This window comes from Hyperoodon ampullatus (assembly GCF_949752795.1).
Source record: "Hyperoodon ampullatus genome assembly, chromosome: 3".
NCBI classification, from domain to species: Eukaryota; Metazoa; Chordata; class Mammalia; order Artiodactyla; family Ziphiidae; genus Hyperoodon; species Hyperoodon ampullatus.
Genome location: NC_136916.1, coordinates 55,607,729 through 55,626,687, shown reverse-complemented (window position 1 = coordinate 55,626,687; position 18,959 = coordinate 55,607,729). Strand labels below are relative to the sequence as shown.

General features: G+C 37.0%; 1 protein-coding gene across 3 annotated transcripts in view; it reads left to right on the top strand.

Annotated features, from left to right (window-relative positions):
- Nucleotides 1-2,405: 2,405 nt before the first annotated feature.
- DPP8 (dipeptidyl peptidase 8) overlaps nucleotides 2,406-18,959 on the top strand; it is a gene marked incomplete at both ends in the record, with an annotated part of 55,890 nt that continues 39,336 nt past the window's right edge. For 2 of the 3 annotated variants that reach the window (XM_079699753.1, XM_079699752.1), the window contains 3 exons: nucleotides 2,406-2,442; nucleotides 4,694-4,963; nucleotides 9,577-9,689. In XM_079699753.1, the coding sequence (XP_079555879.1) occupies nucleotides 2,406-2,442; nucleotides 4,694-4,963; nucleotides 9,577-9,689 (420 nt within the window). Of the gene's footprint in view, nucleotides 2,443-4,693; nucleotides 4,964-9,576; nucleotides 9,690-18,959 lie in introns of those variants that run through there. The other variant, XM_079699754.1, reaches the window with a different exon arrangement.

The following is an 18,959-nucleotide window of genomic DNA, read 5'->3' as shown; positions in this document are numbered from 1 at the left end:
TCCAAGTTCAGGTTTCTTTCCACCATAACAGTGAGACACCCAGAAAATCCCCAAGGTCCTGCTCCTTCCCTCTCCATGTCATCTCCATGAAGGGGCAGGGATTTTTGCCTGGCTTGCTCCGTGTTCTAATCTCAGTGTCTACAGCTCTGCCTGGCACATAGGAGGCACTCAATATATATTTGTCGAAGGAAAAAAATAGATGAGTACGGACGTGCCACAGTTCGTCCTGTGATTTCCAGCAAGTTACTGCCCCTTTCTGGATTTCTTCTCTGTCCCCCACCCCCGCCCAGTTTCCTTCCCGCGCCTCGTTCGCTCCTCCGGCCACTAGATGGCACCGTCGTAAGGGAACCCCGCCGAGCAGAGAGCTGCGCTCTTCTTGGCCCCGTTGCGCCTTCCCCCGTTGGAGGGCAGCGCGCAAGAAACCGGAAGTGCTGGAGCCGCCGCCGCCGCTGCCGCCGTCTTTAAGTGCCGCGTTCACCGCTTCAGTTACCGCCGGCGCCGTAGCCAAGGAGGCCGCTGCCCCCGGGTCGGGAGTGGAGGCCGCGCGGCATGAAGCGGCGCAGGCCCGGTCCTTAGCGCGCGTCAGGACGGTCCGGGCGGGGCCGGGGGGGGAAGGTGCAGTATCCGCCCCCTCTACTTCCCCTTCGCCCGCGAGGCCTGCGCCCCAACCCACTCGGGCCTTTCCGCCTCACGGAGGAACCGCCCGGCGCATTCTCCCGGTTAGCCCGCTCTGCGGTTTACCCGGCGCGCCGCCCTGCGCGGGCCACAGCCGGTGGCGGGGCCCCACTTGCCGGAAGAGGAAGCCCAGGCTCTCAGATTCCGAGTCAGCCAACGTTCACTGGGCGCCCCCTGAGCGCGGGGTGCTGGCCTCCGGACTTCCACGTCCGTTATCTTAATTGAGGCTTGCTGGGGTTGGGAGCCGGGTATTGTCCGGGCTTACAGATGAGAAACGGAAGCCCACAGAGGCGAAGGGATTTGCCTAAAGTCCGACTGTGGCAGATCGGATTCGGACTGAGATTTTCTGGTTTCCCAGCTGGTGTTCTTTCTACTTCCCCACTTTAGGTCGATTCCCTCCTTGTTTACTGGCCGCTTCTCATTCTATTTCACCTACCCGGCACAGGATAGGTGCTTTTCTTTCCTTTTTTTTTTTTTTTTAAACCTCTCTCCTCTCACTTTTCTTCTAAGACTTGGCATCCCCCCAGTCCCCCTTCTTAATATTCTCTGCTACACCTCTCCTCTTCTTCCGCATTCTAGCCTTCAAGATCTTTGCCCACTTTGTGATAATGAACCTCTCAACTAGCTGACGAGTGAAATAGCTAGGCTTCAACGAGGCTTGGGGTGTTTAAGTGGACAGACTGGCGCCTGGATTAAAAATTAAGGAATGACATTTGAGTGGGTCCAAATTCAAGAGTCCTGAAGCTATTTTCGAACCCTACGTGCTCTTCTCTGAATGAGGGGCTTAGTGAATGGGAAGGTGTCTTGACATCGTAGTCCGTTGTTGCTGTGTTAGCACAACTTCACTTTTTTCCCTCCATTTGCCCCTGAGCCACATCTCTCTCCATCACCTATCTGGGCTCCGAGAGCCCAGAATTAAAACCGATAACAAAGTGACAGGTATAATCACAGGCCCTGCTTTTCTTCTTTTACTAAGCCAGAATTTCAACAAACTTAACACTTCCGTTTCTAGAGAAGTTACCTAGTTCAGTTATTTTCAGAGTATACGTGGAAAGGAAATAAGCAAAAATGGAATGCACTGAAAATGGGTAGAACTGGAAGTTAGTTCCCTCTGCAAAAATGACTCTGTAGTTCTTAGTGGTTATTCTATTGAGTCTATTCTGTTTCCAGTCAGCTAAATATGTATTCTGTAAAATAATACAAATTGGTTATTATGTAAAAGGCAGAAGAACAGGACCAGGCACATAGAAATAAATTTTATTATGAATCTGTCATTTTTGAAGATTTGCAGTAGCCACTGAGTAACCTCACATCTGTATGCCTTTTATACTTTTAAATGTTCTTCCATAATTTACCTTTTAATGTGTATCCGGATGTCGGGATTTACACTACCGTTTGGATATTCTTTGGAGTAAATTGGGCTATACATTTCTGAAATAAAATCAGTTTATAATTTTCATAATTAAAGTGCAGATACAAGATAATTCAGGCATTGTATATTATATCAAAAAGAATATGCATCAGTTTCAAGTACTATTTGAGACTTTAGGTTTAATCTTTTTGGGCACATACGATCCATTTTAATAATGATCAGCAGCTTTATATCTTATTTCATTATCCTGGTGAGCAGGATTGGATGGTGAGAAAAGGAAAGACTCCTGTGAGAAGAGAGCAGGATGAGCAGAGGGATCTATGCTTGAAGTTGAGTCACTTCAAAAAGATCTCTTTGAATGTGGAAGAGATCTGAACAGATGAAAATACAATCAGGTAGGCACCAGGGAAGGGCCTTAAGTGAAGAGGTAGGTGGGGCAGTGAAATATATGCACTGTGCTGAGAACATGTACTGACCTATTTTCTAATTTTTACAAGTAGAAAACTTGGGTCACATATTTTGAGAATGTATTTGTATGTAAGGTGTTACAGAAATCTGGAAATTAAATCAGTTAGTTACACATTTGTGTAAATTACTAAAATTATGTAATATCAGGTCTAGCCTAGGAAATGCAGGATATACATTGACCATAAAATATAGAATAGTGTCATTTGAACTGTAAAGTGTGTGTGTGTGTGTGTGTGTGTGTGTGTGTGTGTGTGTAGAGAGTCAGAGAAATAGTCCAGGGACCTAGTACAATTTAGGAATACCAGATAGTTTTGCTTAAGTGCAAGGTAATGGCAACTTTTATGTAAGAGACATGTCAAAATAATGACTCAAGAAGCTGGGCAGTAAGCTTGGGAAGTCTGTCTGAGCTTCCCTGTTCCATCCCCAAGCTCTGTTGTTTTAAGCAGTGGTTTGGAGATGAAGTTCCAAGTTTAACACAAGGGGAGTTGAGAAGAATGAGCCCAGTTTGTATATCTCCTTGTCTCACCTGTCCCTTAAACTCTGTCAGGAATCAAACTAGATCCATTGACACATTTGATAGAAAACAGACCTCCACCAGCTTTTAGATGGGCAAACAGCCACTACTGTCATGTACTGCTACTTAATATGCTGAATACCAGTTGAGCTAAATGACTTTTCCTCTGTTGAGCTGTTTAGATTTTAATCATTGGAGGTAAATGCCCAGTTGTAATAATATTACAAGTTGTTTACTATAGAACTCTCCAGTAGATTTTCTGGCTGCTCTTGCTACTGTTACATTGAAAACGGTAGTGTAGTTCACTGTAGCCTGAAAAAAGACACAATATCGTGGCCGTGGCCTCACAGTTCTGTTCCTTTTGAATGCCATACAGCACACCAGCACACCTGATGGACTAATTCACAACCCATACCTGCTAATGACTTTTTCTCTGTGGTTGGTAGTTTTTACCACGAATTCCTGTTAACCTGTGAAGTCAAGGTTTAAAAAAGACATCATGTTAAAATACAGCCATGTATTGATTTTTGTTGTAGAAGTAGTTAATAATTATGTGAATTGGTTACACAAATGCAATATAGTTTATCTCCTAAGTCCACATGTTTTGGACATTTATTAGTTCAAAAAGAGCAGGTTGCCCCAGAATTTTTGTTTATGTTGCTCCTTTTTGGTAGCGTTATGAATAATGCATGTCAGGATATCATACAGTGGCTTATAATAACACTTCTTGTTATTTTCTCTGATACTTTGCACCTGTTACATTTAAATATTGAAATAGATAAAGGAAAAAAATATCCTCTTCTGGATTTGTAAAATGAAAGATACACCATTAGTAGATGAAATCTTAATACTGTTTTGGGGTTGAAGTGGTAAATTGGGTTTGGACTTTTATCAAAATATTGATATTACAAACATTAAATGTTTTGTGCATAAACGACAACTAAAGCCACTTTTTTCTCCTCATTTAATCATAGAAGTTTTATAATCTGTAGTAATAGTCACATAAATTCCTTATAGTATAGAGTTACACAGGGGATCATCAGATAGTGATGTCTAGGCAAGAGCAAAAGACAAAGAAAAAATGTCCCAGCCAGTTAGGTCTTTTGTTGTTTGGAGTCTCATTTAAAAGGAAACAGTATTTATATTATCTTGAGTAAGCTCCCTAGAAAGGTTATTAGAAGTACATTGTTTGTCACAATTTTATAACTGTTCTAATTGGTCGTGATTATTTCTGTTCTCTGAAGAAGTCCACATTTATCAAATGAGTTACTTTTTTTAAGTGCAAAAACACTTAACTCCCTTGGCACATTTAGCTTCACTATTGACATGCTCTTTGAAGGAACATAGCAGCCAACTGGCGTATGGCCCGTTTCCTTCCAGTGTGGGAAAGAAAAAGGAATTTTGGCAAGAGATACCTAAGGAGAGCCTTTTATAAAAGTTCCCCAAGAGATTTATAGTCAACTGTGAAATAGACATGACCTCAATTTTTTTTTAATCTCATTTTTAAAGAAAAGGGGGAGCTGTTGCTTTTCTTATGAAGTTTAATTGCAACTGTACTGAAAAGCATTTTTTCCCCTTTTTTGGGGGGTTGGGGAGCCCTATCAGACTGTCATTCTGACTAAGAGAAGGCAGACCTGTGAACTTCATGTGCCTTATTTTTCTAGGAAAATGCAACATGGCAGCAGCGATGGAAACAGAACAGCTTGGTGTTGAGATCTTTGAAACTGCAGAGTGTGAGGAGAATATTGAATCACAGGATCGGCCTAAATTGGAGCCGTTTTATGTTGAGCGATATTCCTGGAGTCAGCTTAGAAAGCTGCTTGCTGATACCAGAAAATATCATGGCTACATGATGGCTAAGGCACCACATGATTTTATGTTTGTGAAGAGGAATGATCCAGATGGGCCTCATTCGGACAGGATCTATTACCTTGGTGAGTATGAAGTCATAGTTTCTGAAAGGAAATGCTTTCTTAATTCAAACAGGCTGGATGCAATTGGCACTCAAATTTTGGTGAATAAATAAGTGAATGAATCAGTGATGGTTCCACCAAAGGAAAAAATAATAATTAAGAGAACTTCAGTTTTGGTGCTGTTTTCATTTTGTTTTGTCCCATTAACTTGATTTTTATTTGCACATAACAAATCATGAATTGATCTGATCTTACTTTCAAAGTAAAGATGCCAGATATTACTTCTTCCTAAAGCTAGTTCAAAGTGCCTTTCCTTAGGAATGGTCAGATTAGGAACACAAATAATAAAAACAGTAGTTTGTTCCCGCTCTCAACAGCTACTGCTTTCATTTTTTTAAACCAAGGCTGGTTTTGGTCTCTTCTTCCTGAGCCCATTCACTCCAGGTTTAAGGTCTGTCTTCATTAAATGTACGATACCACTGATTGACATTTTTGTTTCTTTGTTTGTTTATGCACCTTAAATACTTTACTAAGATGTTGTAAAAGGAATAGGTAGTAAATCCTGAGCAACTATCATGCTTAGGCACAGCTTAGTATTGAAAGAAATGACTAACCTAGCACATCTGTAGACACAGGGCAGTGGGTAAAGAGCTAGTCTTGGAATCAGAAGCCTAGGCTCTGGTATCCTCTCTTTGCTGACTTGTTTACCCTGTGGGTCTCAATTTCCTCATCTATCAAATGAGGGTTAATGTTTATCTCATAGGATTGTCTTAAGTATTAAACATTTTACATGAAAACATTTCCAACTTAAACAAATATTAAGAAACACAATACTGTTCTTGTACAGCCAAACCAAGTTTTATTGTACTGTGGCTAGTTTGAGGAAGGAAACTAAAAAGGGAAAGAAAAAAAATTTGTAGACCCCATTCCTATCCCCCAAGCAGCTGTCTTCATTACAGTATTATTTTTTAGGATTGGAAATAATAGTTGTAAATTATAGTATGCTGCCTAGCATTCACCAACTGGTAATTATTATTTGTATTAGCTTAAGTCCCAAAGGCCTATTCATTAATTGTCGCTCATTGAGCACATTTATTGAGATGATGCTAAAATATTTAGGTAAGTCATCTGAGTAGGAAATATATATATATCTTTCTCAAGAAACTTATGCTATGGTTTTTTTCGGAGGCAGAAAGTCAGACTTTCCTCAGATTGGAGAAGCAATATAAGAAAAGCCCATCCATACTTGCTAAATCAGGCAGCTTGGTTGGAAGAGAGTTTGGGCACAATTAGGGGGGGAACCCTTATATTTAGTATAATAGTTAAAAATTATAGCCATACCATCCATAATTCTTAACTATAAACAAATGTCTCACAAAAATGTTTATGAATTAAACTGCTTAAAGAAAGGGATTTCACTCCCAGTACAATAGTTGAAATGGAATCACAAGCCCATAAATTTTGGAGTTTCCTTTCTGTAGTCACGCTATTTTATTTTCCTAACCCAGAGCCTGAAGGGAATGAATGGTTGTTAGAATAAGGAAGAAAGGATGTGAGAGACAGGAACACTGGAGGAACTGAGGCCTGAGTTGAGTCCCACAGCTAGGGGTTGGGTGGGAAAGGAAGGGCTGAATAGCCAGAGATGTGTTTGAGGGCCGACCTGCTAATGTGCCTTTGTTTATTAAGTTTTTAACAATAGGTTTTCTCCCCTCCTCCAAAGCTGTTTGACATTTTTTTTTTAAAGAGATATTCTCTGCATGAGTCCACATTAGTAATTGTAGATTCATTTTTTTTTAAGTAACTCCAGAGTATTCCATTATATAATTGTGCCATCTTTTACTTAACCAGGCCTCTAGTGATGGGCATTTAGGTTTTTCTGTTTTGGTATTAACAAAAAATAAGGGAGCAGATATCACTGTATTAGATCATTTTTGTACTTAATAGGACTAATTCCAAAGAGTGGAATTATTGGGACAAAAGGTGTACAGATTCTGAATTTGTATTGATATTGCCAAATTGCCCCTCCATTGAGGTTATAGAGTTTACATCCCTGCCAGCATTGTCTCAGAGTATGTATTTCTCTACACCTGTACCAATAGTGAGTAATAAAACTTCTTTTTATCTTTCCCAGTCTGATTGGTGAACAGCAGTTCCTCACTGTAATTTTTTTTAAAATTATTATTGTTTTTTTAATTAACATATAACATTATATTAGTTTCATGTGTACAACATAATGATTCGATATTTATATACATTGTGAAATGATCACTACAGTAAGTCTAGTTAACATCTGTCACCATACATATAGTTAATAAAAAATTTTCTTGTGATGAGAACGTTTAAGATTTATTCTCTTAGCAACTTTCAAATATGCAATATAGTATTGCTGTACATTATATCCCCATATTTCATTGTAGTTTTAATTTTCTTATGAGTGAGGTTGAGCATCCTTTCCCATATTTACAAGGCGTTTGTATTTCTTTTTCTGTGACTGATCTGTTTGTAATCATTGTCTATTTTTTATTGGGTTGTGGGTGCTTTTCTTATTGACATAAAGCACTTTTTTGTACAAGAAGGGAATAACCCATTGTAGTATTTTTCCCTGAGATTTAATGTCTTTTGCCTTTAGTGCCTTTTGCCCTTCTGTAGAAATCTGTGATTTTTTTTTTTTTGGTAGTTAAATTTTTACTTTTTATGTAGTTTTGCATCACATCTAGAAAGGCTTTCTCGGCTCCAAATTATATTTTTTGAAATCTTTATTTACTTTGGACTTCGTTTTGTTCCATTGATCTGTCTGTCAAATGAAGTGCCAATGTTATGCTGCTGTTACTATTATTATTTTTATCGTAACTTTAGATGTTTTACTATTTTATAGTGCTAGTCACCCTTCACCACTCTTTTTCATACTTTCCTTGATTATTTTTGTTTGCTTGTTTTTCTGTGAGAATTTAAAATTAGATTAGAGCTCCTTTCTCCCAATCCTATTTATACTGTTTTAGGATTACATTATATTCATAGATGAAGTTAGGAAAATTGACAATCTTTATAAAATATTGAGCTTTTCAAGAAAGTTGTATGCCATTTCATTTGCTCAAGTCTTTTATATCCATCTGAATATTAATATTTTTCCATGTAAATCTGTTGTTTCAGAAATTTTAATATACTTCGGACACCAATAAATAGCAGTGTGTCAACAGGAAAGAAACAATGGGAAAAGGTCATTTTGTGTTTATACAGAACTGATGTGTGTGTACATAGAATGCGTTGGAAATTTTTATTGGTCAAGGTTGAAGCCAAGGAAGGCATTATGGAACAAGGAGCAGTTTTAAGAGGAGCATTTGAAGTGATTGTGGATGGCTCTCATTTGAGGGTAGATGAGAACCAGCTTTTTCATATTTGCAGGTTGAAAGCTCTTAGAAGGAAAAGGCTTAAGGAGGATATGATCATATTTTGTAAGATTATGAATGGTATGGATAAGTGACTACAGTCTTAAGAATTATGTAACAAAGTAACTCTGGAATGTACAAAATAGATCTAAGGCAAAACTAAGTGCTGAAGTAAATATCAGCTGATACCTGACTTTTTACTCCAAAAGGCAACACAAACTAAGAAAGGTTTAAGAAAAGTTTAGGATAATAAAGGGATAAAGGAATGTGTGGGTATTTGGGGAGTCATCCCCCACCTTTGCAAGGGTTAGCATGGAAGTTACCATGCCCTTCCACAGACTGCCTTCTCTGCCATTATCAGAAACACAAGGCTGAAGATTTGTTCCACTAGAGAGTTTTTGTTCTTCCTGTGTGATTTATTTTCTCTTTCCTTCACTCTCCCCTAGCTTTTTTGGAAGTGATACCTTTCTAGCACCTTTTAGAGTAGAAGGACTTTGTTTTACTTTGAGTTTTCTTTGGTTCACCTCTTCATAACCATGTTGTATTTCTTTTACTTCACTTTGGTATGTAGTTTATTCTACACTGCTGTGATCTTCCCATTCAGTTATTGTATGATTTCACAGAATAGACCTATCTTCTACTTAGTGTAGACCTCTTTCTTTCACAATTCTCGAATAAAGGATAAAGAGACTTTTAACAAATCAGATATCAGATTCTATGTTGTTTTAATATGAATGTACTTTCATTTGAAACTTATTAGTGATTATAGTGGTAGAACATTTATAGTGAAGAAGAACTCAAATTGTTAGACCTATGTATATTTCTAAGCAAATATTTTAAATGATTCATAAAAAGAAGAAGCTTGGTATTCTGAAGTTGTCACAAAGTACCCCCATTTGGAATCTAATGAGTCTATTGCCAACTTGTAAGACACTAACAATTAAAAAAAAAAAAAACTAAAAGTGACACTTATCCTTACATCATCTTATACACTTTTATGTTTTGTTTTGAGAGGGACTAAAATTTGAATATCAAAAGGAAGCCTGAGGATTCTTCTGGGAGCCTGGGTTTTACTGAAGAAAATTACCGTGGCATATGGCATGTGCATCTCCTACTTGTTAACATTCATTATAGGTCCCATAGAATACAAAATTTTGCAGTATATAGAAGGCATTATATACTTACTACTACAATTGTGGTAGATTGCTATTTTTTAAAATAACAAAAAATGATTGTTTCCTTTTATAGCTATGTCTGGTGAGAACAGAGAAAATACACTGTTTTATTCTGAAATTCCCAAAACCATCAACAGAGCAGCAGTCTTAATGCTCTCTTGGAAGCCTCTTTTGGATCTTTTTCAGGTAAGGTTAAACATTGTTATTCCTATGATTTTGTGTATGTTTTTAGATACTGCATTTGTTTAGGGACAGTAATTCAATTGGGGTTTTATATTTGAAGTAGATATGAATCAAAAGGAATTAAAACATTTTTATGTTTTTGCATGTATGACCATGAAATTTGATTTAATTCTCAATATCTGAAACTAGGGATAGTAGATATTACAATTCAGTTTTTTTGTTTTTGTTTTTTTTGGCCGCCCAGTATGGCACGGCATGTAGGTTCTTAGTTCCCCGACCAGGGATCAGCCTGTGTCCCCTGCAGTGGAAGGGCGGAGTCTTAACCACTGGACCGCCAAGGAAGTCCCCAGATTTTTTTTGGCTACCTTTCTCCCTGTTTAACTATCTTTCCCTTCTACAAACTTGCTAGTTATGTAATTCTCACATTTTGGTGCGAGAGTTATTCACATAAAAGAAGTAATGTATATTTCCTGAAAGCTTTTTATTCAAATCTTTAAATTGCATTTGTAGTTCTAATATTTAGTAACAGTACTAATGTAAGGGTTAAATAAAAATACTAAGTTCAGTTTTTTTTCTAAATAGCATAATTCAATTTATGTAAAATCAAAGGTTAGGTTTTTTTTTTTTTCTTCAATATTTTGTCTTTAGACAATATGTAAATGGTTCAAAACATCCCAAGAACAAGATGGTAGTTTGGGTGTGACTGTTTGCCTTTTTAGTTCTCATTTATTATTTTTACATTGAGTATTGAATAGAATATTTGGACTAAATGAACTAAAATGTGATATTTCTCTTAGGAAGTAAAAAAAAAAGGTTCCATGACAACTAATCATTTTGACTGCAACTATTTATCAGGGATGTTGTTTCTTACATTGGTTTGTGACTTTCCTTTAAAACAAAAAAATTCCTTATTCTAAGAACAGTGTGTTGAACTGAAATAGTGGTAGTTTTCTCATGGAAAAGGTTGCAAATTAGTGAGTCAGAGTTTTGGGGGTTTTTTTTAAGCTTTATTATGGAAAATTTCAAACCATACAAAAGTAGAATCCTATGCAAACTAGTTTTAACAATTTTCAAATCTTTGCCATCAGTGTTTCACTGTAGCCTTACCAGTCCTCCCTCACAATCCCTATCCCCACTTTTCAGATTATTATTATTATTTTTTTTTAAGAGTTGGCATTCTTATTTATTTATTTATTTGGTTGCACCAGGTCTTAGTTGCAGCTCGCCAGCTCCTTAGTTGCAGCACATGGACTCCTTAGTTGCGGCAGGTGGGCTCCTTAGTTGTGGCTCCAGGACTCCTTAATTGCGGCTTGCCAGCTCCTTAGTTGTGGCATACGAACTCTTAGTTGCGGCATGCATGTGGGATCTAGTTCCCTGACCAGGGATTCAACCTGGGCCCCCTGCATTAGGAGCACAGAGTCTTATCCACTGCACCACCGGGGAAGTCCCACATCTCGGATTATTTTTAAAGAGTTCCCAAATATGTCATTTCACTCCTAAATAAGTCAGTATGTATCTCTAAAGAATATAGATTCTTTTTAGACATCATCATATCTTAAAAAATCATTGATCATTTCTTCATATAAAATATTCAAATTTCCCTGATTTTTAAATTTCTCTTTTTTTACACTTGATTTGTTAAATCAGAATCTAAGTAAGGTTCATATATTACAATTGATTGATAGGTTTCTTAAGTTTCTCTCACTTTTAATCTATTGCTTTCCTTTCCATCCTTTTTTTCCCCACTGCAGTTTATCTATTGAAGAAAGAGGGTCTGTTTTGCTGATTGTATTCCTGTGGTGTTATTTGATATGTTCTTCAGTCTCCTGTATTCTCTGTAAATATAAATAGGTAGTCAGATCTTGAAGTTTCATCAGACCCAGGTTTCCTCTTTTTTTCTCCCCCAATAATACTTTACAGATCAGAAGAATTGAAAGCAGGGTCTTGAACAAATAATTCTATACCCATATCCATAGCAGCATTATTCACAATAGGCAAAAGGTGGAAGTAACCCAAGTGTCCATGGACAGATGAATAAATAAACAAAATGTGGCATATCTTGGGTTGGCCAAAAAGTTCATTCAGGTTTTTCCAGAACGTCTTTTTTTTAAAAATAAATTTATTTATTTATTTATTTATTATTTTTGGCTTGTTGGGTCTTCGTTGCTGCGTGCAGGCTTTCTCTAGTTGCAGTGAGTGGGGGCTACTCTTCGTTGCGGTGCGTGGGCTTCTCATTGCGGTGGCTTCTCTTGTTGCGGAACATGGGCTCTAGGCATGTGGGCTTCAAGAGTTGTGGCACGTGGGCTCAGTAGTTGTGGCTTGTGGGCTCTAGAGCGCAGGCTTGGTAATTGTGGCTCATGGGCTTAGTTGCTCCGCGGCATGTGGGATCTTCCCGGACCAGGGCTCGAACCCATGTCCCCTGCATTGGCAGGCGGATGCTTAACCACTGTGCCACCAGGGAAGTCCCTCCATAACATCTTATGGAAAAATCTGAACTAACTTTTTGGCCAGCCCAATACATGTGATGGAATATTATACGGCCTTAAAAAAGAAGGAAATTGTGACACGTGCTGCAACATTGATGAACTATGAAGATATCATGATAAGTAAAATAAGCCAGTCACAAAAGGACAAATACTGTCTGATTCCACTTATATGGGGTGCCTAAAGTAGTCAAATAGACTACTAGAATGGTAGTTGCCAGAGGCTAGGGGAAGGAAAAATGAGGAGTTGCTGTTTAATGAGTTTAATGGATATAGAGTTTCAGTTTTGCAAAATGGCAGAGTTCTGGAGATGGGTTGCACAGCAATGTGAGTATAGTTAACAGTAGTGAACGGTACACTTAAAAATTGTTAAGATAGTAAGTTTTATGTTACATATTTTACCACAGTTAACAAAATAATATTTCATAGACAACGTTGTATGCCTCCATCAAAAGTCGTATAGAGCCTTATTTATCTTCTTGTGATGATAGCACCCTTTGATCATTACCTAGATCCATTATAAAACAGTGAAATTTTATCATTCCTTCATCACTTATTAACTGAAAAACTTCTATAAAGAGAAAACTGCTATTCAACAACTATTCAGTTATTCTGAGTTCTAGTTCACAATAGAAGGTCAGGATGTTTCTTGTCCTTTATTTCCCATTTTTCAAATAATCTATGTTCTACAGTCTTATATACGTGATCAGTTAGGGGTTTTGGAGGGTATTTTGTTTTTGTATCTTTATAAACTTACAGTGTAAGCCTGTTTGGTATCTTTTGATCCATTGACAGTTATTATTCTTATTGTACAGATGTCTTATTTTTGGCTGTTGGAATCGCTTTCAACTTGACATGTCAAATCCTTTTGACGAGACCCTGGTAATAGTTGATAGCGCTCTTGCTTTCTGCTGTGAAGATGTGTCATGATCATCCTTCACATTGCTTATCCCATGCTTAGCATCAGCCATTTCTCTCTAGTTCCTTTAGGGCAAAGTGGTGTTAAGAGACCATGATCTGGGTATTAGAGATGCTTATTATTATTAGGTTGTTAATTGTTTCTAGGTCTTTTTATTGGGCAAACTAGGGAATACATACATTGTTTGTGTGGGTGTGGGTGTGTGTGTGTGTTTGAAATGTACAGATCACCAGGAAGTCATATCAATTCAGATAAGATGTAAGGTCAGACTGATATATCCAGTTAAGATATTGCACTACAGGATTTTTCTTTAACCTCATTTATCCTACATATGAATTTTCTTTCTCTGGTGCCCAAGGTCCTGTTTTAAACAACAGTATGATTACTCATTTGCTTTACTCCATACTTACTACACACAAAACAGTTTTAAAATAACAAATGAATCAGTGCTAATTACTTAACAGTAACTTGGAATTGGTCTTCTCTGTGTGGTCATGCTATCAGTTCTATACAATTAGATTCATTTGCTTCATTTTGTTTTCAAGTGTTAGGAATTCCTTTGTTTTTAATTTAATTTTTGTAGAAAATAGTTATATGGTTCCAAAGTCAGATCTACAAAACCAGAAGTATTCAGAGAAGCTCCCTGTCTCCTCTACCCTATTTCTCGCCCTCTCCTTCTGGATAATCTTTGTGTTTTTAAATGGCTTATCCTTCTTTTTTTAAAAATATAAGCGACTACGTAGATATTCCTATCCCCATTAGATAAATAGTAACATACAGTATACATTTTCTCCACCTTGCAATTTTCAAATAACAATGTATCCTTCAAATCACTCCGTAAGAATATATAGTCAGTCCTCCATATCCACGGGTTCAGCATCCTTGGATGCAGAGGACCAGCTGTACTAAGCCATTTTATAATCTGAGGGACTTGAGCATCCACAGATTTTGGTATCCATGGGGGTGGGGGGTGTCCTAGAACCAATCACCCACAGATTCTGAAGAACAACTGTATACATAATCTATTTCTTTTTACATCTGTGTTGTGTTGTACAGACAAATCATGTTCAACCAGTTCCCTCTTGATGGACATTTTAGTTATTTTCAATCTTTGTATTACAGATAGTAGTGCAGTAAAATGGCTTGGGCTTTTTACATTTTTGCCAGTGTATCTTTAAGCTAGATTCTTAGAACTGAAATCACTGGACCAAAATGTATATGGTTTTGTAATTTTGCTAGATATTATCAAATTTTCTTCCATAGGAGCTGTGCCATTTTGAATTTCCATCAGTAAGGTATAAGTGTGCCTGTTTTCCCAGAGACTCTCCAACACAGTATGTGGTCAGACATTTGGATTTTTTGCCAATCTGATAGATAGAAATGGTATCCCAGTGTAGTTTAATTTGCTTTTCTTTTATAGGCAAAGTTGATCATCTTTTATCTCTAACCCATTTTTCTGTGGCGTGATTGGTCTTTTTCTTCATTTTTAGGAGTCTTTTATATACTGGAGATATTAACCCTTTGTCTGTGATATAGTTTCGGATGTTTTCCTGAAGTTGTAATTTGTATTTTTACTTTCTTTATGGTGTGTGTGTGTGTGTGTGCACACGCCATGTGGAAGATTTTTGTGTAATAAAATTTATCCATCTTTTTGGTATTGCTTCAAGAATTTGTGTCTTCTGTCATAGGACAGTTTTTCTACACCCAAGTTATAAAAGAATTTACCCATGTTTTCATCCAGTGCTTTATATGGTTTCTTATATGGTTTTATTTTTTAAAGCTTTATTGAGGTATAATTGGCATATAAAAAGTTGCAAATATTAAAGTGTACAATTTGATAGATTTGGATGAACATTTGATGTACCTGTGAAACCCTTACCTCAGTCATTACCCTCAGAAGTTTCCTTGTACTGGTTTGTATTCTCCCCTACCCACCCATTCAGTGGTACAGGCAACCAATGTACCAGTCTTGCACAGTCCTTCATAAGATTTATCTCTAAATATTTCATATTTCTTTATTCTATTGTAAATGGCTTTGTTTTCTAATTTCAATTTCTGGTTGATCATTGCTAGTATTTCTTTTTAACTTTCTAAGTGCTTTTTCACTTTTTTTTTTAATTGTAGTTGATTTACAATGTTGTGTTAGTTTCTGGTGTACAGCAGTGATATATATATATATATATATATATATATATATATATATATATATATATATATATATATATATATATATATATATTCTTTTTAGATTCTTTTCCTTTAGAGTTTATTACAAGATACTGAATATAGTTCCCTGTGCTATACAGCAGGGCCTTGTTGTTTATCTATTTTATGTATAGTAGTTTGTATCTGCTAATCCCAAACTCCTAATTTATCCCTCCCCCACCTTTCCCCTTTGGTAACCATAAGTTTATTTTCTATGTCTGTGAGTCTGTTTCTGTTTTGTAAATAAGCTCATTTGTATCTTTTTTTTTATATTCCATGTATAAGTGATACCATATGATATTTGTCTTTCTCTGTACTTCACTAGTGTGATCATCTCTCAGTCCATTCATGTTGCTGCAAGTGGCATTATTTCATTCTTTTTTTATGGCTGAGTGGTATTCCATTCTGTGATGTATGTATATCACATCTTCTTTATCCATTCATCTGTTAATGGACGTTGAGGTTGCTTCTATGTCTTGGCTATTGTAAATAGTGCTGCTGTGAACAGGGTTTTTCTTTTTTAATTTGTTAATATGGTAAAACAAAACATCACTTGATTGTTGAGTGTTAAACCAATCTTGCATTCCTGGGATAAAGCCCACTTGGTTCTAATTTATTATCCTTTTAAATATTGTTGGATTCAATTTGCTAATATTTTGTTTAGATTTTTTTATATCTATGTTAATGAGGAATATTGGTCTGTAGTGTTCTTTTCTTGAAATTTGTCTGATTTTGGTAATAGTGTTATGCTAGCCACAGAATAAGTTGGGAGCTATTTCCTCCTTTTTAATTTTCTAGAATTTGTTTGGTAGAATTCACCAGTGAAGCCATCTGGACCTGTAATTTTCTTTGTGGAAAGGTTTTTAACTACAAATTCAATTTCTTCCTTAGATGTCGTGCTATTCATATTATGTTATTTCTTTTTGAGAAAACTTTGGTTGTTTGTGTCTATTAAGAAGTGTTTTCATTTCATGTAAGTAATCAAATTTATTGGCATAAGTTTCATAATATTCTCTAATCTTTTCAATGTCTGTAAGAATCTTTGGTGATGTCCCTCTCTTATTCCTGATATTTTGTGTAATTTGTGTCTTCTCCACTCCCAGCCTTTTTTTTTTCCTAATAAATCTGGCTAAGAGTTTATCAGTTTGGTTTCATTTATTTTTCTCTGTCATTTTGTTTTTTTCTATTTCATCATTTTATGCTCTAAACTTTATTAGTTCTTTTCTTCTGCTTACTTTGGATTTTGTTTGTTCTCCTTTTTCTAGTTTCATAAGGTGGTAGCTGAGGTCACTAGTCTGAGACCTTTCTTCTTTTCTTATATAGGCACTTAATGTTATAAATTTCCCTTTAAGTACCACATTAGCTGTAGCACATACGTTTTGATATGTTGTGTTTCCATTTTCATTTAGTTCAAAATACTTCCTATTTCCCTTTAACCCATAAGTTATTGAGAAGTGTACTATGTAGTTTCCAAATATTAGCATATTTTTCAGAAATTTGATTTCTAATTTAATTCCACTCTGATCCAAGAACATACTTTGTATGACTTAAATCTTTTCAATTTTTTTTTTTTTTTTTTTTTTTTTTTGCGGTACGTGGGCCTCTCACGGTTGTGGCCTCGCCCGTTGCAGAGCACAGGCTCCAGACACGCAGGCTCAGCAGCCATGGCTCACAGGCCCAGGCGCTGCATGGCATGTGGGATCCTCCCAGACTGGGGCACAAACCCGTGTCCCCTGCATCGACAGGCGGACTCTCAACCACTGTACCACCAGGGAAGCCCTCTTTTCAATTTTTTAAGTCTTGTTTTATGGCCCTGAATGTGGTCCATCCTTGTACGTATTCTGTGTTCACTTGAAAAGAATATATGTTCTGTTTTTGTTGGGTCTATAAATGACCATTAGATCAAATTGGTTTATTGTATTGTTAGTCTTCTATGTCTTTACTGATTTTCTATTTGTTCTATCAGTTATTGAGAGAGAATGTTGAAATCCCCATCCATAATTGTAGATTTGACTGTTTCTCATTGCAGTTCTATTAGTTTTTCCTTTAGTATATATTTTGAAGCTATGTTATTAGGGTTATAAGTGGATAGGATTGTTATATCCTATTCGTAAATCTGCTGCTTTCTTGGTTTGAAATGACCTTCTTTATTTCAAGCAATATTCTTTACTCTGAAGTTTACTTTGATGTTAATATAGTCCCTCTAGCTTCCTTTTGATTACTGTTAGCATAGAATAAGCTTTTCCATTAAAAAAATTTTTTTACTGGCTTTGTTGAGATATAATTCAAATACCATACAATTCGTTCAAAGTATACAATTCAATGTTTTTTAAGTGTATTCAAAGGGTTCTGTCACCATCATCACCATCTAATTTTAGAACTTTTTGTCATCTGCAAAAGAAACTCATTAGCAGTCATTCCCCATCCTTTCACACTCTCTACCCCCAGGCCAAGGCAACCACTAATCTACTTTGAGTCTCTATAGATTTGCCTATTCTGAACATTTCATATAAATGGAATTGTATAATATGTGGGCCTTCATGACTGGTTTTTTTCTCTTAACACAGTGTTTTCTGGATTCATTCACACTATAGCAGGTAATAATGCTTCGTTTATTTTTATGACTGAATAATATTCCATTGTATGGCTAGACTACATCTTATTTATCCATCAGTTTATGGATAAAGTTGGGTTGTTTCAGCTTTGGAGCTTATATGAGTAATGCTGCTTTTAATGTTCAAATGCAAGATTTTGTGTAGATTTGTTTTCAGTTCTCTTGGGTATATATCTAGGAGTGGAATTACTGGGTTATGTGGTAACTCTGTGTTTACATTTTTAAGGAACTACTAAATTGCTTTCCACGGCAGCTGCATCATTTTACATTCCCACCAGCTATGTATAAGGGTTTTAATTTCCTACAGCCTCACCAACACTTGTTGTTGTCCGTCATTTTGATTATAGCCATCCTAGTGGATGTGAAGTGATATCTCATTGTTATTTAATTCGCATTTCCCTAATGACCAGTAATGCTGACCATTTTTTCATGTGTTTATGGGCCATTTGTGTACCTTCTTTAAAGAAATGTCTGGGGAGGGCTTCCCTGGTGGCATAGTGGTTAAGAATCCGCCTGCCAATTGCAGGGGACACAGGTTCAAGCCCTGGTCCGGGAAGATCCCACATGCCGTGGAGCAGCTAAGCCCGTGCGCTGCAACTACTGAGCCTGCGCTGTAGAACCCGCAAGCCACAACTACTGAGCGCACGTGCCACAACTACTGAAGCCCACACACCTAGAGCCCATGCTCCACAACAAGGGAAGCCACAACAACGAGAAGCCCAAGCACTGCAACAGAGCGTAGCCCCAGTTTGCTGCAGCTAGACAGGAAGCCTGCATGCAGCAACAAAGACCCAAAGCAGCCAAAAATAAATAAATAAATAAAATTAATTAATTTAAACAAAAAAGAAAAGAAATGTCTGGGGAATTCCCTGGTGATCCAGTGGTTAGGACTCTGCACTTCCACTGCAGGGAGCCCGGGTTCGATCCCTGGTTGGGGAACTAAGGTCCGGCAAGCTGCATGACGAGGCCTAAAAAAAAAAAAGGTCTGTGCAAGTCCTTTGCCATTTTAAATTGGGTCTTTTTAATGTTGAATTGTAAGAGTTCTTTATGTA